Below are 18,184 nucleotides of genomic sequence, written 5' to 3' on the forward strand. Positions count from 1 at the left end.
ACATAACAGTTTCATTTGTCTAATACCAAGCTTTTGATGACTTAAAGATAACATTTCAATATTTCTTTTTGCTTTCTTTCTTACCAGATAATTTTTTTTTCTATTTTTTTAGGTGAAACTATCATGTATTTATATATTTATTTTTCAGAAAAAAATCTATCCTAATATGGAGTATGGATTATAGATACCCAAAACGATGTTGAAAAAGAACAAAGCTAGAAGATACATATTTTCTGATTTCAAACCATATAAAGCTACAATAATTGAAACAGTGTAGTACTGTTCTAAAGGCAGATATATAAACCATTGGAGTTAAATACAAGCCTAGAGCTAAATTCTTCCCTATATTGTCAAGTTATTTTTGACAAGGTTTCCACGAACATTTGGTGGTGGAAATAATAATCTTTTAACTAAATATTGTTGAAAAATAATAATTACATAGAAAAGAATAAAATTGGACCCTTACCTAATCCCATATACAAGTATTAACTCAAAATAAATAAAAGACCTAAATATAAATCTTAAGACTATAAACTTTTAGGAGAAAATCTGGGTCATAAAACCTCACAACATTGAAATTGGCAGTGATTTCTTGGATATGATTTCAATGGCACAGGCAACAGAAGAGTATACAAACTCCCTAAAAAATAAAAAAAATTGTATATCCAAAGACAATGTAAACAGAGTTAAAAGTTACTAATAGAATTGGATAAAATATTTCCAAATGCTATATCTGAAGGTATATTAATATTCCAACTAGAAATCCTAAAAATTAACAACAATAAAGGCAAACAATACCATTTAAAGATAGGTAAAAGACTAACATAAATAATGAATCTCCACAGATAACCAATCTTAGTTGTTAATCAATCTCCACAGATAACCAATCTTAGTTGTCTGTTGGATGGAAACTCTTGTTTCTCTGGTTCTGGTGTGTGTTACCTATTTCTTCTTTGTAGTTAATCTCTTTGAGTATTTTCTCTAGCGCTGGTTTTGAAGACATAAATTCCTTCAGTTTCTGTTTGTCATGGAAGATTCTTATTTTTCCATATAATTTGATAGAAAGTTTTGCTGGGTAGAAAATTTTTGGCTGGAAGTTGTTTTCTTTCAGAGTTTGGAATATGTTACTCCAAGCCCTTCTGGGTCTCATGACTTGTTTTGGGAAGTCTGGAGTGATTCTAATTGGTTTGCCTCTGAATGTCACTTGGCCCTTTGTTTTTGTTGCCTTTAAGATTCTCTGCTTGGCTTCCACATTGGTCATTTTGACAATTATGTGGCGTGGGGATCCTCTTCTCCGATCCTGTCTAAAGGGAGTTCTATAAGTTTCCTGGATCTGTGTATCAACCTCTTGCTCTATGTTTGGAAATTTTTCTGCTATTACTTCCTTGAAGTGATTGTTGATCCCTTTGGTTTCACTTTCTTTTCCCTCCTCTATTCCAATTATTCTTAGGTTAGCTCTCTTAAAATGGGCCCATATTTCTTCAATGTCAGATTCCTGCTCTCGGATATTTTTTTCTAGATTAGAAACTATGCGTTCATTTTTGGAATGATCATCTTCTAAGAGCGAGATTCTGTTCTCCATGTGGTCTAATCAGTTGTTTGTGCTTTGAATTGAGGCCTTTACTTCATTACTTGCATCCTTTATCTCTTTTTGGCTCTCTCTGAGTTCTTTTCGAAGCACCTCTATTATTTCTACAGTTATTTTCCTGATTTGATCTTCTAGAAATCTCTGAATTTCTGTTTTATCGGGTTCTGATGTTGTGGGGTTGTGGGCATTCATTGCTCCAGTATTATTCCTCTTTCCCATGATTTCGGAAGTTTGTGCCTTCTCTGGGTTCTTCCCTTGGGTCACTATGACTTCACTTAAGGTGCTCTGGATCTCGAGTCTGTAGTATCTCAGACCCCACTACTCCTTTACTGGGTTGTATCACAGAGTCTCCGACCCAGAGAGTCGATAGAGGCTGCTTTAGACTGTGGGGTGTGCCCAGTTGCACGTTCTCCTGTGGTGTGATATCTCTGCCACCGCCACTCCCCCACTGGGTCAAGTCCCAGGGAGTACAGTACTGGGATTTCTCCTCTGTGGCCCGCAGTTTGACTCACTGTTCTTGAGTACGTAGATGTAGCTGTACTGGACTCGGTGAATTCGCTGCTGCTGCCGCCGGTGGCAATATGGCGCTGCTGCTACACCCTTGGCCGTGAGGCTGGCCTATTTCTTATTGGTTTTGAGTTCCACTCTGAGTTCTTGCAGCGTGTGCTGAGCTCAGCCACTGGGAGCTTTAGATGCTCCCTACGCCGAGAAATCCCTCCTGGCTGTTCCGCAGCGGCTCACCTCGGCTTGCTGTAGCTGTCCGGTGAACTCGCCGCTGCCTCCGGCAGTAAAGCACTGCTGCTGCGTCCTCGGTCGTGAGGCCGGTGTATCTCCTCTGTGGCTCTGAGCTCTGTTCTCAGACCGCTTTCTCTCTGGAGCTTGGTGATTTCTTTTATTTCTCTGGTGATGGTGTTTTCTGGCTATGAAAGGCGCTGATTTTATGGTAATGGAGATGGGTTGTTAGCGGGGCTCTTAAGCCCCGCTTTTCTCGGTCGCCATCTTCCCGCAAGTCTCTTTCTGATATTTTCTTAATGTCTCCATTTTCTCTACACTTACTGTGAGGCCTTTCATCATTTTGAAGATGAGGATTTGGAAATCTCCTTCTTGTATTTCTTGTAGGTCAGTATTCCTGATTTCCCTTATTTCCTCACTGTTCCTAGTTTCCTTATTTTCAGGGTTCTTAGGCTTGTTTTTCTGGTGTTTGGCATCTTCTTTTTGTGTGTGATTCTGTGGATAATGATAATCTGTCTGATCCATTCTTACTAGTAGAGATTAAGACGTGTCAGCAGGTTCATGCATGGGTAAGCAGTGCTTTTTACAGTGGTGAGGGTTTGTTAAGGGGAGAGGAACAGGGGTGATGGGTACAGGAGTTGGGTAAAGTAGAGGATATGATTAAGTTCCGTAAGAATCTAAGTATAATAAGGTAGTATCTGGTTGAAAATGAGAGAAAGTTAGATACTAGAATTCTTATAGTTAGTGCAGAATATTTAGGTATAAAGATAAGAAATAGCTTGAATATAAAACAAGGAGATACAGTAAGGGCAACATTTTTGAGAGAAGAAAGTAGATAGGCTAGAGGGAGGAAGTTTGTAAAAGGAATAAGGGAGGGAACAAACAAACATGCATAAAGTAACAAAACAAGTTACCCAAACTAACAATTATAAATCAAAGACAAAAAAAAACAAAAGGAAAAAAGAAATAAAACAAGATAAAGAACAAAAGGAAGTAGTGACAGTATGAAAGAAAAACAAACCAAACCAAACATAAAAACAGCAGTCCTGCTAATTTACATATATAGGGCCTGGGCCTGTATTATATCTGTACGTCCATTCACTGTGGTAGATTCTGGAGTAGAGTCCAATGTCTTTCATTTGTTCTGTAACCTATTGTCAGCTTTTGAACCCACTTTATAAGTGTTTGTGCCCTTTTCTCACCTCTGACAGCTTTGTGCTCAGGTGTCGCGGTGTCTGGGATCAATATAAAATGTAAGCTCAGGGTTCTGCGTCCCCCCCCCCCTCCGGGATCTATGCTTTCTGGCCTTGGGCACTGTACTCTCTGGCACTATACTCTGTTCTCTCTATCCCTGTGCTCTGCACATTCAGGCCCTGGGTCCATGCCCTCTGGCCCTGGGTTCCATGACCTCCAGCCCTGGCTCTGTACTTTCTGGCCCTGGCTCTGAGCTCTCCACCTGTTCTCTGAAATCTCAGACCATATAATTTGAGTTTTCATGTCTTGAGCTCTGTGCTTTCCAGGCATGGACTCTGTGCTTTCTGGTCCTGTGTACTGCACTTTCCGACCCTGTACTTTCCACCTTCCGTCCTTGGGCTCTGTGCCTTCCATCCTTGGGCTCTGCACCTTCCGTCCCCAGGTCTGCACCTCCCTACACTCACTTGTAAAGGGTGTCCAGTGTAGTCCTGAGTGACACCCTGTGACCCTGTGCAGGTACTGCATCCTGAGCACTATGGGCCTTTCCTGTTTCTCTGGATGTTCTAACTAGACTACCTCAGTGTTGAGCCCCCAGATCTTAGCCTGCTGGCGTCCCTGCAGCTGCTCTGGGTGGTCATCTGCTGAGTAGTGCAACACAGTTACCTTGCTGTCCTGTTGGCTGGGTCTCTGGCGGGCACAATGTGCTGCTGCACGTGCTGGCCTCTGGTGACTGCATGGCTTTTGTATCTGTTCTGTGTCCCTGAAGCATTGTGCTGGTCCCTTAAGATGTTGGAGCTCTGCCACTGCTTTCTGCACTTCAAGTTCTTGGATTACTTGTTAGGATTTCTTGGGGCCTCAGAGCTGGAGCTGGCAATCACAGTTCAGGGTGGCGGCCTGAGATGGTGCCGGCTGCCAAATCAGGTTAGTCACATGCTAGGGCTATTTGCAGTGGATCTTGAATTCAGAATATTGGATTTTCTTTTGCTGTGGTTCCCTTTTTTGTGTTTTTGTTTGTAAATATCTTCTGCTTCTTTTTTTTTTTGTCAAGATGCTGGCTTCTCAGAAGTTGAATTTTATTTGTTACAGTTACTGAGATGTGCTGCGTCCCACAGCCACCATTTTTCCTCCTCCAATTGAGTATTTTCAAAGGTTGTTTTAGGTTTATAGCAAAATTGAGCAGGAAGTACAGAGTTTCAGTCTCCACCCTCTTTGCCCACCCATACAGCCTATTCTTCCTATGATCAACACTCCACACCAGAGTGTTATGTGTATTATAATAATAAATCTACATTAACATATCATTATCACTCAAAGTCCATAATTTACATTAGGATTCTTTATTGGTGTTATATATTCTGAGTTTTGACAAATGCAGAAATATGTAACTACCATTCCAATAACATACAGAGTATTTTCACTGCTCTGAAAATTCTGTGTTCTACCCATCCAACTTTTTCCCCCAGCAACCCCCCAAACCACTGATATTTTTACTGTCTCTATAGTTTTGTCTTTTTTTATAATATCATATATTTGTATGTAGCTTTTTCAGGTTGACTTTTTTCACTTAGTAATATGCATTTAGGTTTTTTCATGACTTGCTAGCTCATTTCTTTTTAGCACTGAGAAATATTTCATTGTCTGGGGTCACTACTATTTGTTTATCTGTTTACCTGCTGAAGGGCATCTTGGTTACTTCTAAGTTTTGGCAGTTATAAATAAAACTGCTGTAAACATCTACATGCAGAAACTTTTTGGACATAAGATTTCAGTTTCTTTGGGTAAATACCAAGGATCATGTTTATTGAATCCTATCATAAAAGTAGTCTTCATTTTGTAAGAAACTGCCAAACTCTCTTCCAAAGTGGCTATAATTCCCACCAGCAGTTAATGAAAATTTACCAAAAATTTCTTTTGGTTAACACCCTCACCATCATCTGGTATTGTCAATATTTTGGATTTTTACCGTTCTACTAGGTGTTTTGTGTTTTTTTTAATATGTAATTCTTCCATGACATAAATTGAATATATTTTCCCATACCTTATTAGCATTTGCATATCATCTTTGGTTCAAGTACTTTGCCAATTTTTATTAGGTATTTTGTTTTCTTATCATTGAGGCATAAGACTTCTTTGTACATTTGGATAATGGCCCTTTAATCACCTAAGTCTTTTGTGAATATCTCTTCCAGTCCGTGGCTTGGTTTTCATTCTTTTGGCCCACATTACATTTTTACTGCTGTGTGTCCGCAATTTCTTTTCTAGTTTGTGCCAGTTTTTACTTGTCTTTCATGATCTTGACACTTTTGAAGAATATTTATCAGTTACTTTGTAGTTCATCTCTAACTTTGGGATTGTCTGACATTTTCTTATGATTTGATTGTGATTATGCATTTTTGGCAAGAGCACTAAAGAAAAGATGTTATTTACTCAGTACATCTTATCAAGGCATATAAGATATCAATATATCTTATTTTTGGTGAAGAAAACCTTGATTACTTAGCTGAGGCAGTCTACTTAGTTTCTCAAAAAGTATCATTTTTTTTCATTTGTAATAGATAGAAGGAGATGTTCTTAAACTTTCATCCACTGATCTTAGCATCTATTGGAGTTTGTTTTCAATGAATTTTTTTTGTAGTGTTTGCCTAATAGCCATTTTGTATTTTCCTCATTCATCTGTAGTTTTAGTTGGGATTTTTTTTTGTAAGAACAAGTTGTTTCTTCTCCACCACTGATTATTTTTTGGTATTCAAGTTATTTATGCATATTAGTATGGACTCATAAATGTTTATTTTGAGTTATAATTAAAATCCAATTATATCATAATATTTTGTTGCTCAAAACATTCCATAAATGTGTTATACTGATAACACATTTATGTTTTGAACTGATAGAAATATATTTTATTGTAATAAAAATAGCTCATTCTTAGGTCTTGATTGTACTGAAAAAATGTAAGGGTAACTATTTTAGTTTGCATGGCAGCTAGTATGCTCATAATGCTTTGTTGATGTCATTTAATTCTGATAGTTTTTCATTTCTATATTTGTCTAGTTTTCCTATCTATAATCATAACTCTAATTCTTATGTTATATCCTACTGAGATGAAGGTGATAGGCTGTCTGCACAGGGTAGAAATTTTATTCCTAATGCGCTTTTTAGATCTAATTATGTAATATGAATTTTATTAATTCTAAAATTATTCCTGTAGGATTATTTGTACTAGGAGCATTTTATAAAGTGGAAAATATTAATATAGTCTTATTATTATTGGAACTTCTTATCCATGTTTCTTTTGGTGCTGGGGATCAAACCCAGGGCGTCCTACATGCTAAGCATACAACTCTATCACTGAGTTATATTCCTAGCCCCATCTCCATTTTAAGAGGAAAATTAATAAATTATTTATCTATTTCTAATATGTTATTGATGTGCTTCTAATTCTAAAAATAATGATGTACTTATATGCATAATTATCCAATAATTATTTATGCTTTTTTATAATTGAATGTCTAACAGTATTAGTAATATCTAACCTCTGAACACTGTAGGTTGGGAATCTTACCCCTCTCTGGTTCTCAGAAAACTTCTCTGCTGATTTCTAAGCTCTTTGATGAAAGGAATTATTTTATTCATCTTTGTATCCTTGACAATGACTTGGAGGTAATACAGTAGGTTCTTGATGCATAGTTGTTAAATTATATTGAGTAGCCATCTACTTCTACATTGGGTTTAAAATTATGGATCCTTTCTATTGGATAGAGTTCACATATGCAAATGTCACCATTAGGGCTGACTTTAGCCTTTACTTTTCCAGAAACTAAGAGTTTATAGATCCCTAACCATCCTGGTCATCTTAGTTTATCATCTACTCTTAACATCTGATGCCAAGTTGGAACTCAACCATACAGTGGGACAATTAGTGGTAGATTAGTGACCTCTTTTTGGCCATCAATGGCCTATTTTATGTAGTCACTGGGCTGGATGCTGTGAAATCAAGAAAAGCATATAGATTAGAAAATCATACATCAGACTTTGAATTGTCAGTTGACAATTAAGATATATTTTCTAGCAAAATATGGGATAAAATTTTACAGTGCTACCAAATTATTGTTCACAGTACTTAAAATATTTACTAATGTCCTGCATTTAACCCTTCTCATTTACATAATGCTTTCATGTATTTGGTCACTGTTTTTGTGCTGGGGATAGAACGCAGGACCTCATGTTTGCTAAGCATATATCCTACCATTGAACTCTATACCTTAGCCCTTTTATGGTCACATTTAATCCTCAAGGTAGGTATTATTATTCTCATCTTACAGATGGAGAATATAATTTCCCCAAAGTTGAATTATGTAAAGTGACAGAATCTGGTTTCAAATATAGGCCTTTCTGATTCTGACTTCTCTCACTATACCACAGCTACCTTTCAAGAAGGTATCATTTGAACATTTCTCTTGATTTAAAGAGAGATATATGACTGTCAAGTTGATAGCCCATAATTGCATAATTCATTCATCTGTTTATAGATACCTAGGTTTGTTCCGTAAGTTGGCTATTATAAATTTTGCTGCTATAAACATAGCTATGCATGTATTAATATAATATTCTGGTTTCATTCAACCCATTTGGAAAGATATGCCAGAGTGGTATAGCTGAGTCATATGGTACCTGTCTTCTGAGGAACTTCCACACTGATCTCCAAAGTGGCTGCACTACTTTTCAATCCCACCAACAATGTATGAGAGTTCCTACTTCCCCACATCCTCACCTGCATTTATTATTGTTTATATTTTTGATGATTGCCATTTTAGTTGGGTTTAGGTGGAATCTCAGTGTAGTTTCAATGTGTATAACTCTGACTGCTAATGATGTTGAACTTTTTTTGTGTTTATTGGCCATTTGTGTTTGTATGGCAAAATAATCAGCAGATTGTGCAAAATCTTCTCAACTACTAAGAAGAAAAATAATTTTTAAACTACTGTTGAAAAGAAAACAATTTTTGAACCTAAACTTGTACAGTCTAAGTGTAGAGTCCAAGGCCAAGGTTATGGAACTTTGGAGGTATAATTGTGATTTATAAGGTCTGTCTTGTTTTTTTCTGACAGCTTTGGTTTTTCTCATGCCTCTCCAGCCTTGATGTACTTGATGGTGATAAAATAGTTTATTAACTCCTTTGTTTCTACTTATTGTTCATAGCTTGGCATGGTGGAGTGGATTGAACCTCCTAAACGAGAACGCAAAGCAAACTATGCAGTGGATGCCTACTTTAGAGAGGCTTTGCGTGTCAGTGAGCCAAAGATTCCAAAGGTAAAACACTACAAGTCTACTTCTATATCCTGTATTGGAGTTCTCCTGTAACATAATTTATAAGTCAGATTTATTTGTATTATTTCCAAATCACAGTCCTTAAATATAACAGTATAAATAATTACTAGATATAGCCCAGCTATATAAACAGATTCTATTGTATTTTTCTGTGTATAAAGTTAAAGATATTGTGTGTTTACTTAATATGCTTAATTAAAACAAACATATATGTAATGCCTTTTACTTTTACAGGCTCCACGGCCTCCAAAACAGCCAAATGTTCAGGATTTTCAGTTTTTCCCACCACATTTATTTGAGCTCCTGGAAAAGGAAATTCTTTATTACCGGAAGACAATAGGTTATAAGGTAATTTTTCAGTGTTTTAGATTAGTATAATATGATTTTTAAGGTGCCATAATCTCTTATGCTAGAGTAGGTATTCTGTTTTACTGTGAAATAATGTCAATGTAAATTAAAAACTCTTAAACCAAATAGAAGGTGTAACTAAAAGTAAAACTTCAAACCACTGAATCACCCAAAATGATCATCACTTAAAATGATTAACAGAAAATTATCTAATATTGAATGCATGTAATAATGTTATTTTTAATAATGCTAGTATTTGAATGGTCAAAGAATATGTAGAAAAATAGTAGGTAGGTATATGATTAAAAGTGAATGTTGATGTATGATAGGAATTTTTTCCTTAATAGGACTCCAAAATAGCATTTTTGTTTTTATTGCTCCTAGGTTGATAATGGCCCTGTCCATTTTAAATACTCATGTTACATTCCCTCGCAAAATCTTTTGTTAAGCATCAGGCTAACCACACAAATAATAGTATCATCACACTGTGGTATCTGTTTAAGGTCTATCTTTACCATTAGAATATAAGTTCTAATGGAAGGTAAAGAGCATTGGGTCTTCTCTGTCTTGTTCTTTGCTTCATCCCAAGTGCCTGGCACAGTACCTGACACTGAGAAGTGCTCAATAAATCGGTATTAAACAGGAGGGAGGATCCTCCTTTCATTCTCCTGTTCCTGAAATTTTCTGGGAGGTGAAAAAGAAGAAACTGGAAGGTACAACAGCACAATTTCCAGGCAACCTTCCTTCTCTCATTCACCCTTTCCTCTCTTCCTACATCTTTTTTCTGTCTCTTCTATCCTATTGCTTTTCATAGCTATCCTTTCATTCTCAGTCTTCTTAGGTTTCCTCTCTGTTCTATCTTCTTCCAGCTGGCCACTACCCAGACAGTCACTTAAGACTTCACCCCTAACCACAAACTGCCTGTAATGAAAAGCATTGTTTACATACAAACCAGATCTATGGCCAGAATGTCGTGGTGGGCACTGTAATTATCATAGGGAACAGCATTTTGATATCTCCAAAGAAGGAGCATAAACAGTTCTATCATCAGGAATATTTTTTATTGCTGCTACTTGACTATCACTTGGCCCAACTCTCAAATGACATGTTACACTACTATAAACACAGTCCTTATTTAGGGCTTCAGAAAGAAGCAGGATTATAGCACATGCAGAAATAGCCCAGAATTTCTTAATGGAAAGAGCATAGCATCTGGATACTGAGAACTGAATCTGAGACCAGTACCCATGCCAACCTTGTTGACTACATGACTGTGAAAAAGACTATTTAATATCCCTGAACTTCACTCTTATAACCTGTTAATATGTAAATAATACCTGTACTTAATAAGGTTGTTAAGAATCAAATGAAGTATGTGTTACATAAATGTTTGCTTTATTACTGAGGTCTAGTATTTTAATTCATTCTCCTTTCAAGTCTCACTATTGGTCATCAATAAAAGTGACAGAAAATAATATTCTGACCTGAATTATCATAAACCATAATAGGATTATATTTTGTTTGCTTAATGAAATTGATTATTTTATTTTTAATTTAACTGCTCTTATTTTGCACTTTGAATCTTCAACATGTCTCTTTCTTCCATCATATCACTGTTTTTATTTTTTTTTAACTTGATCTTATGCCTAATCTGAATGCTCAACTTTTCTAGATTTTTTTTTTAAATTTATTTTTTATTGGTGCAATGTATTCATACATCATAGTGGTATAAAGAAAATACTTTTGTAGACATACATGCACATCTCGCCCAGTTAGCCCCTACCACGATCCCCACCCCATTCCCTCCCCATCCCTCCTTCCCACGCTTGGCTTACTGGTTGACATCTAGTATTATAGCAATTTATACAATATTAACATTGATAATCTCACATAACAGTTTCATTTGTCTGGTACCAAACTTTTGATGACTTAAAGATAACATTTCAGTATTTCTTTTTGCTTTCTTTCTTACCAGAGAATATTTTTTTCTTTTTTTTTTTTTAGGTGAAACTATCATACATTTATTTATTTATTTTTCAGAAAAAATCTATCATGATATGGAATATGGACTCTAGATACCCAAAACAGTCTCAAAAAAGAACAAAGCTAGAAGATGTATATTTTCTGATTTCAAACCATATAAAGCTACAATAATTGAAACAGTGTAGTACTGTTCTAAAGGCAGATATATAAACCGTTGGAGCTAAATAAAAGCCTAGAGATAAGTTCTTCCATACATTGTCAAGTTATTTTTGACAAGGTTTCCATGAACTTTTGGTGGAGGAAATACTAGTCTTTTAACTAAATATTGTTGAAAAATAATAATAAATGAAAAAGAATAAAATTGGACCCTTACCTAACACATATACAAATATTAACTCAAAATAGATAAAAGACCTAAATATAAATCTTAATACTATAAGCTTTTAGAAGAAAAAACTGGGTCATAAAACCTCACAACATTGAAATTGGAAGTGATTTCTTGGATATGATTTCAATGGCACAGGCAACAAAAGAGTAAACAAACTCCCTAAAAAATAAAAAAAATATTATATATCCAAAGACAATGTAAACAGAGTTAAAAGTTACTGATCCTCTTCCAAGAGTTCCTCCTATGACCCATTTCTCCCTAACTCTCACATATTAGGGAAAGCATCTGATTTCTTATTTTTTGTGCCTGACTAATCTCACTTAGCATAATGTCCTCCAGTTCCATCCATTTCCCTGAAAATGATGTAATTGAGTTTTTTTTGATGGCTGAGTAAAATTCCATTGTGTACATATCCCACAGTTTTGTAATCCATTCATCTGTTGATGGACATCTTGGCTGGTTCCATAGTTTGGCTATGGTGAATTGTGCAGCTATGAACATAGATACACATGCATTAGTTTGGTAGTTTGGTTTCTTTTCTTTTGGGTAGATACCCAACAGTGGTATTGCTGGATCAAATGGAAGATTTGTTCCCATTCTTCTGAGGATTCTCCATACTGTTTTCCAAAGTGGTTGCACTAATTTGCAATCCCACCAACAATGTCTTAGAGTTCCCACTTCTCCACATCCTCGCCAGCATCTGTTGTTGTTTGTGTTTTGAATGATGGCCATTCTAGTTGGAGTTAGGTGAAATCTCAGGGTAGTTTTGATTTGCATCTCTCTGATTGCCAGTGATGTTGAGCATTTTTTCATGCATTTATTGGCCATTTGAATTTCTTCTTTTGTGAAGTGTCTATTTAGTTCATTTGCCCATTTTGTTATTGGATGCTTTGTTTTCGTAGTGTTGAGTTTCTTGAGTTCTCTGTATATTCTAGATATTAGTCCTCTATCAGTGGTGTAGGTGGCAAAAATCTTCTCCCATTCTTTTGGCTCTCGATTGAGGTTCTTGATAGTTTCCTTTGCTGAACAGAAGCTCTTCAGTTTCATGCAATCCCATGTATTGATTCTCCTTTTAATTTGTTGTGCCTTTGGGGTCTTGTTGAGGAAATGTTTGTCTGTGCCTATGTGTTGTAGTGTTGGACCTATGCCCTCTTCAAGGAGCTTCAAGGTCTCTGGTTTAATTTCCAAGTCTTTGATCCATCGTGAGTTGACTTTTGTACAGGGTGAAAAAGTGGGATTAACATCCAATTTTCTGCATATGGTTAACCAGTTTTGCCAACACCATTTGTTGAAGAGGCTATCTTTTTTCCAGTGTATGTTTTTGGCCCCTTTGTCAAAAATCAATTGGCTGAAAGTGTGTGGACTTGTTTCTGGGTCTTCTATTCTGCTCCATTGGTCTATATATCTGTTCTTTTGCCAGTACCTTGCTGTTTTTATTACAATGGCTTTGTAGTATAGTTTAAAGTCAGGTATTGTGATTCCTCCTGTGTGGTTTTTGTTGCTGAGAACTACCTTGGCTATTCTGGGCTTTTTGTTATTCCAGATAAATTTAAGGACTGATTTTTCTATGTCTGTGAGGAATGATCTTGGTAGTTTAATGGGCATTGCATTAAATCTGTAGATCACTTTTGGGAGGATGGCCATTTTAATGATATTAATTCTGCCAATCCATGAACATGGAAGGTCTTTCCATCTTCTAAGATCTTCTTCAACTTCTTTTTTCAGTGTTTTATAATTTTCTTTGTAGAGATCTTTTACTTCCTTGGTCAAGTTTATTCCTAGGTATTTTATTTTTTTGTGGGAGATCCTGAGTGGAAGTGTTTTCTGAATTTCTTTTTCAGTGGATTTATGGTTGGTGTACAGGAAAGCTTCTGATTTTTTAAGATTGATTTTGTATCCAGATACCTTGCTGAATTTGTTGATCAGTTCTATAAGCCTTTTGGTTGAGTTTGTTGGGTTTTCTAAATATAGTATCATGTCATCTGCAAATAGTGAAAGCTTAAGTTCTTCTTTTCCTATTTGTACTCCTTTGATTTCCTTTTCTTGCCTTATTGCTCTGGCTAGAGTCTCTAGTACTATATTGAAGAGAAGTGGTGATAGTGGACATCCTTGTCTCGTTCCAGTTTTTAGGGGGAATTCTTGAAGTTTTTCCCCATTTAATATGATGTTGGCAGTGGGCTTATTGTAGATTGCCTTAATAATGTTGAGATATGTTCCTTCTATTCCAATTCTCTGCAGTGTTTTTATCATAAATGGATGTTGAATTTTATCAAATGCTTTTTCAGCATCTATTGAGATGATCATGTGGTTTTTGTCTTTGATTCTGTTTATATGATGAATTACATGGATTGTTTTTCGTATATTGAACCAGCCTTGCATCCCTGGGATGAACCCTACCTGGTCATGGTGAATGATTTTCTTGATGTGGTTTTGAATGCGTGTTGCTAGTATTTTGTTTAATAGTTTTGCATCCAAGTTCATCAGAGATATAGGCCTGTAGTTTTCCTTCCTTGAACTGTCTTTATTCGGTTTGGGTATTAGTGTGATGTTGGCTTCATAGAATGTATTTGGGAGAGTCCCGGTTTTTTCTATTTCCCGAAATAGTTTGAGTAGTATTGGGATTAGTTCTCCTATAAAGGTTTTATAGAATTCACTTGGGAAGCCATCTGGTCCTGGGCTTTTCTTTGATGGTAAGCTCTTTATTGCTATTTCAATCTCTTTGATTGTTATTGGTTGGTTTAAGTGTTCTATATCTTCTTGACTCAGTTTAGGAAGGTTGTATTTATCTAGGAAGTTGTCGATTTCCTCCAGATTTTCCATTTTGTTGGAGTATAGTTTTTCAAAGTAGTTTCTGATAATCCTCTGGATTTCTACGCTGTCAGTAGTAATGTCTCCTTTTTCATCCCTTATCTTCATAATTTGGGTTGATTCTCTCTTTTTTTTAGTTAGGTTGGCTAGTGGTTTATCAATCTTGTTAATTTTTTCAAGAAACCAGCTTTTGGTTTTGTCGATTTTCTGTATTGTTTTTTTATTCTCTGTTTCATTAATTTCTGCTCTAATTTTAATAATTTCCCGTCTTCTGCTGGCTTTGGGGTTCAATTGTTCCTGCTTTTCAAGGGCTTTGAGGTGTGTCATAAGGCTATTTATTTGAAGATTTTCTGTTTTTCTTATGTAAGCACTCAGTGCTATAAATTTTCCTCTTAATACTGCCTTCAAAGTGTCCCAGAGGTTTTGATATGTTGTTTCTTTATTTTCATTTGTTTCTAGAAATTTCTTGATTTCACCTCTTACATCTTCTATGACCCATTCTTCATTCAGAAGTGTGGTGTTCAGTCTCCACATGTTTATGTTGTTTCTCTGTGTCTTCTTATAGTTGATTTCTAGTTTCATTCCATTATGGTCTGAAATGACACAGGGAAGTATGTAACATTTTTTAAATTTGCTAGTGCTCATTTTGTGTCCCAGGATGTGATCTATTTTGGAGAAGGTTCCATGAGCAGCTGAGAGAAATGTAAACTCTGCTGTAGTTGGGTGAAATATTCTATATGTGTCCAAAAGGTCCATTTGGTTAATGGTGTTCTTTAGTTCTGAGACATCTTTACTGACCCTTTGTCTGGAAGATCGGTCTAGTATTGTGAGAGGTGTGTTGAAGTCTCCCAGTATTATTGTGTTGGGATTTATGTGTGGCTTCATGTCACAAAGAGTTTGATTTATGAAAGTAGTTGCCCCTATGTTTGGGGCATAGATGTTGATTATTGTTATTTCCTCTTGCTGGACTATTCCTTTTACCAGTAAAATGTGACCTCCTTTGTCTCTTCTAATAAGTTTGGGTTTAAAGTCTAACTTGTCTGATATCATAGTTGCTACTCCTGCTTGTCTTCGAGTACCATTAGCATGGATTACCTTGCTCCAGCCCTTTACCTTGAGTTTGTTCCTATCTTTACTTGTGAGGTGTGTTTCTTGTAAGCAGCAGATGGATGGATTCTGGCTTTTAATCCATTTTGCCACTTTATGTCTTTTTATTGGGGAGTTGAGGCCGTTTACATTCAGTGTGATTATAGAGAGATAATTTTTAATTCCCAACATGTTAAGATCTTATTTCTGTTTGAGATACTGTTTATTCTTCTTTGCTTAGTTGTCTGCTGGATGGGAATTCTTGTTTCTTTGGTTCTGGCGTGAATTACCCATTTCCTCTTCGCAGTTAATCTCCTTGAGTATTTTCTCTAGCGCTGGTTTTGAAGACATAAATTCCTTCAGTTTCTGTTTGTCATGGAAGCTTCTTAATTCCCCATCTAATTTGATGGATAGTTTTGCTGGGTAGGAAATTTTTGGCTGGAAGTTGTTTTCTTTCAGAGTTTGGAATATGTTACTCCAAGCCCTTCTGGCTTTCATAACTTGGTTTGGGAAGTCTGGAGTGATTCTAATTGGTTTGCCTCTGTATGTCACATGGCCTTTTGTTTTTGTTGCCTTTAAGATTCTCTCCTTGGCTTCCACATTAGTCATTTTGACAATTATGTGGCGTGGGGATCCTCTTCTCTGATCCTGTCTAAAGGGAGTTCTATAAGTTTCCTGGACCTGTGTATCAACCTCTTGCTCTATGTTTGGAAAATTTTCTGCTATTACTTCTTTGAAGAGATTGTTGATCCCTTTGGTTTCACCTTCTTTTCCCTCCTCTATTCCAATTATTCTTAGGTTAGCTCTCTTGAAATGGGCCCATATTTCTTCAATGTCAGATTCCTGCTGTCGGGTTTTTTTTTCTAAATTAGAAACTATGCGTTCATTTTTAGAATGATCATCTTCAAGAAGCGAGATTCTATTCTCCATGTGGTCTAATCTGTTGTTTATACTTTGAATTGAGGCCTTTACTTCATTAATTGCATCCTTTATCTCTTTTTGACTCTCTCTAAATTCTTTTCGAAAGTCCTCTATTATTTCTAAAGTTATTTTCCTAATTTGATCTTCTAGAGATCTTTGGGTTTCTGTGTTATCAGATTCTGATGTTGTGGTGTTGTTGGCATTCACTGCTCCATTCTTATTTCTCTTTCCCATGATTTTGGAAGTTTGTGCCTTCTCTGGGTTCTTCCCTGAGTCACTACGAGTTCACTTAAGATGCTCTGGATCTCTAGTCTATGGTATCTCAGTCACCACTACTCCTTTACTGTGTTGTATCACAAAGTCTCAGACCCAGGGAGTCAATCAAGGCTGCTTAGACCGTGGGGGGTGCCAAGTTGGGCGTTCTCCAGTGGGGAGTTGTGACTATGGTATGATATCTCTGCCACTGCCACTCCCCCACTGGGCTGCACTGCTAAAATCTCCAACCCAGGGAGACTATCTGCGCAAGTCCCTGGGAGTGCAGTACTGGGATTTCTCCCCTAGGGGCCGCAATTTGACTCACGGTTGTTGAGTGCGCTGATGGAGCTGTAGTGAACTCGGTGGATTCGCTGCTGTCGCCACTGGCAATATGGCACCACTGCCACGCCCTCGGCCGTGATGCGGCGTATTTCTTCTCTGGTTTTGAACTCTGCTCTGAGTCCTTGCCAGTTGTGCTGCGCCCAGCCCTTGGGAGCTTTAGATGTTCCCTGCACCAACAAAACTGCTGACTGCCACCCGGCTGTTCAGCACCTGCTCGCCTCGGCTCGCTGTCCACCCCTCCTCTCAGGCACCTGGTGGCTGGTTGAGTGGGTTGGTCTAGGGCCGTCTGGTGAACTCGCCGCTGCCGCCAGCAGTAAGACGCTGCTTCTGCATCCTAGGCCGCGAGGCCAGAGTACCTCCTCTCTGGATTTGAGCTCTGTTTTGAGTCTCCCTCCTCTCTGGAGCCTGGTGTTGCTAGGGGAGATGTAGGCCGCTCCGCTCCGGCCGCTCTGCGCTGCGGCTCTGGCTGCTCTGCACCACGGTTCTGGCCGCTCCGGCTGCCCCGGCCGCTCTGCACCGCGGCTCTGGCTGCTCTGCACCGTGGGTCTGGCCACTCCGGCCGCTCTGGCCGTTCCGCGACGCGGCTCTGGCTGCTCCGGCTGTTCTGGCCGCTCCGCTCCGGCTGCTCTGTCCGCTCCGCTCAGCTGTTCTGGCCACTCTGCTCCGGCTGCTCCGGCCGCTCCACTCCGCGGCTCCGGCCACTCCGCGTCGCCGCTCCAGCCAATCCGCGCTGCAGCTCTGACTGCTCCGGCTGTTCTGGCCGCTCTGCTCGGCTGCTCTGGCCACTCTGCTCAGCTGCTCGGAACCGCGACTCCAGCTGCTCTGTACCGCGGGTCTGGCCACTCTGGCCGCTCCGGCTGTTCCGCGCCGCGGCTCTGGCTGCTCCGGCTGCTCAGGCCGCTCCGCTCCGCGGCTCCCCCCAATCCGCGCTGCGGCTCTGGCCACTCCGGCTGCTCCGGCCGCTCCGCGCCGTGCGGGCGCGGCACTTCGGGCTGGTTTTTTTCCGGTGTCTTGTTTTTCCAGCCCTTTTTCTCTGTCTCTTGTATTTACCGTTTTTATTTCTTTGCTGTGGTGTTTTCTGGCTCTGAAAGGCGCTGGTTTTGAGGTAGTAGAGTTGGATTGTTAGCGGGACTTGTAAGTGCCGCTTTCCTCCGTCGCCATCTTCCCGGAAGTCCTTCTAGATTTTTTTAAAGGAGGATTCAAACACTTAA

The 18,184-nt window shown here is 38.2% G+C and overlaps 1 protein-coding gene across 2 annotated transcripts in view; it reads left to right on the forward strand.

Annotated features, from left to right (window-relative positions):
• Positions 1–18,184, forward strand: part of SMARCA1 (SNF2 related chromatin remodeling ATPase 1) — a gene marked incomplete at both ends in the record, with an annotated part of 134,157 nt that overhangs the window by 72,385 nt on the left and 43,588 nt on the right. For both annotated transcript variants that reach the window (XM_080718492.1, XM_080718493.1), the window contains 2 exons: positions 8,714–8,824; positions 9,077–9,190. In XM_080718492.1, coding sequence (XP_080574618.1) covers positions 8,714–8,824; positions 9,077–9,190 — 225 coding nt within the window. The remainder of the gene's footprint in view (positions 1–8,713; positions 8,825–9,076; positions 9,191–18,184) is intronic.

Source organism: Muscardinus avellanarius, assembly GCF_963383645.1.
Source record: "Muscardinus avellanarius genome assembly, chromosome: X".
Classification (NCBI taxonomy): Eukaryota; Metazoa; Chordata; class Mammalia; order Rodentia; family Gliridae; genus Muscardinus; species Muscardinus avellanarius.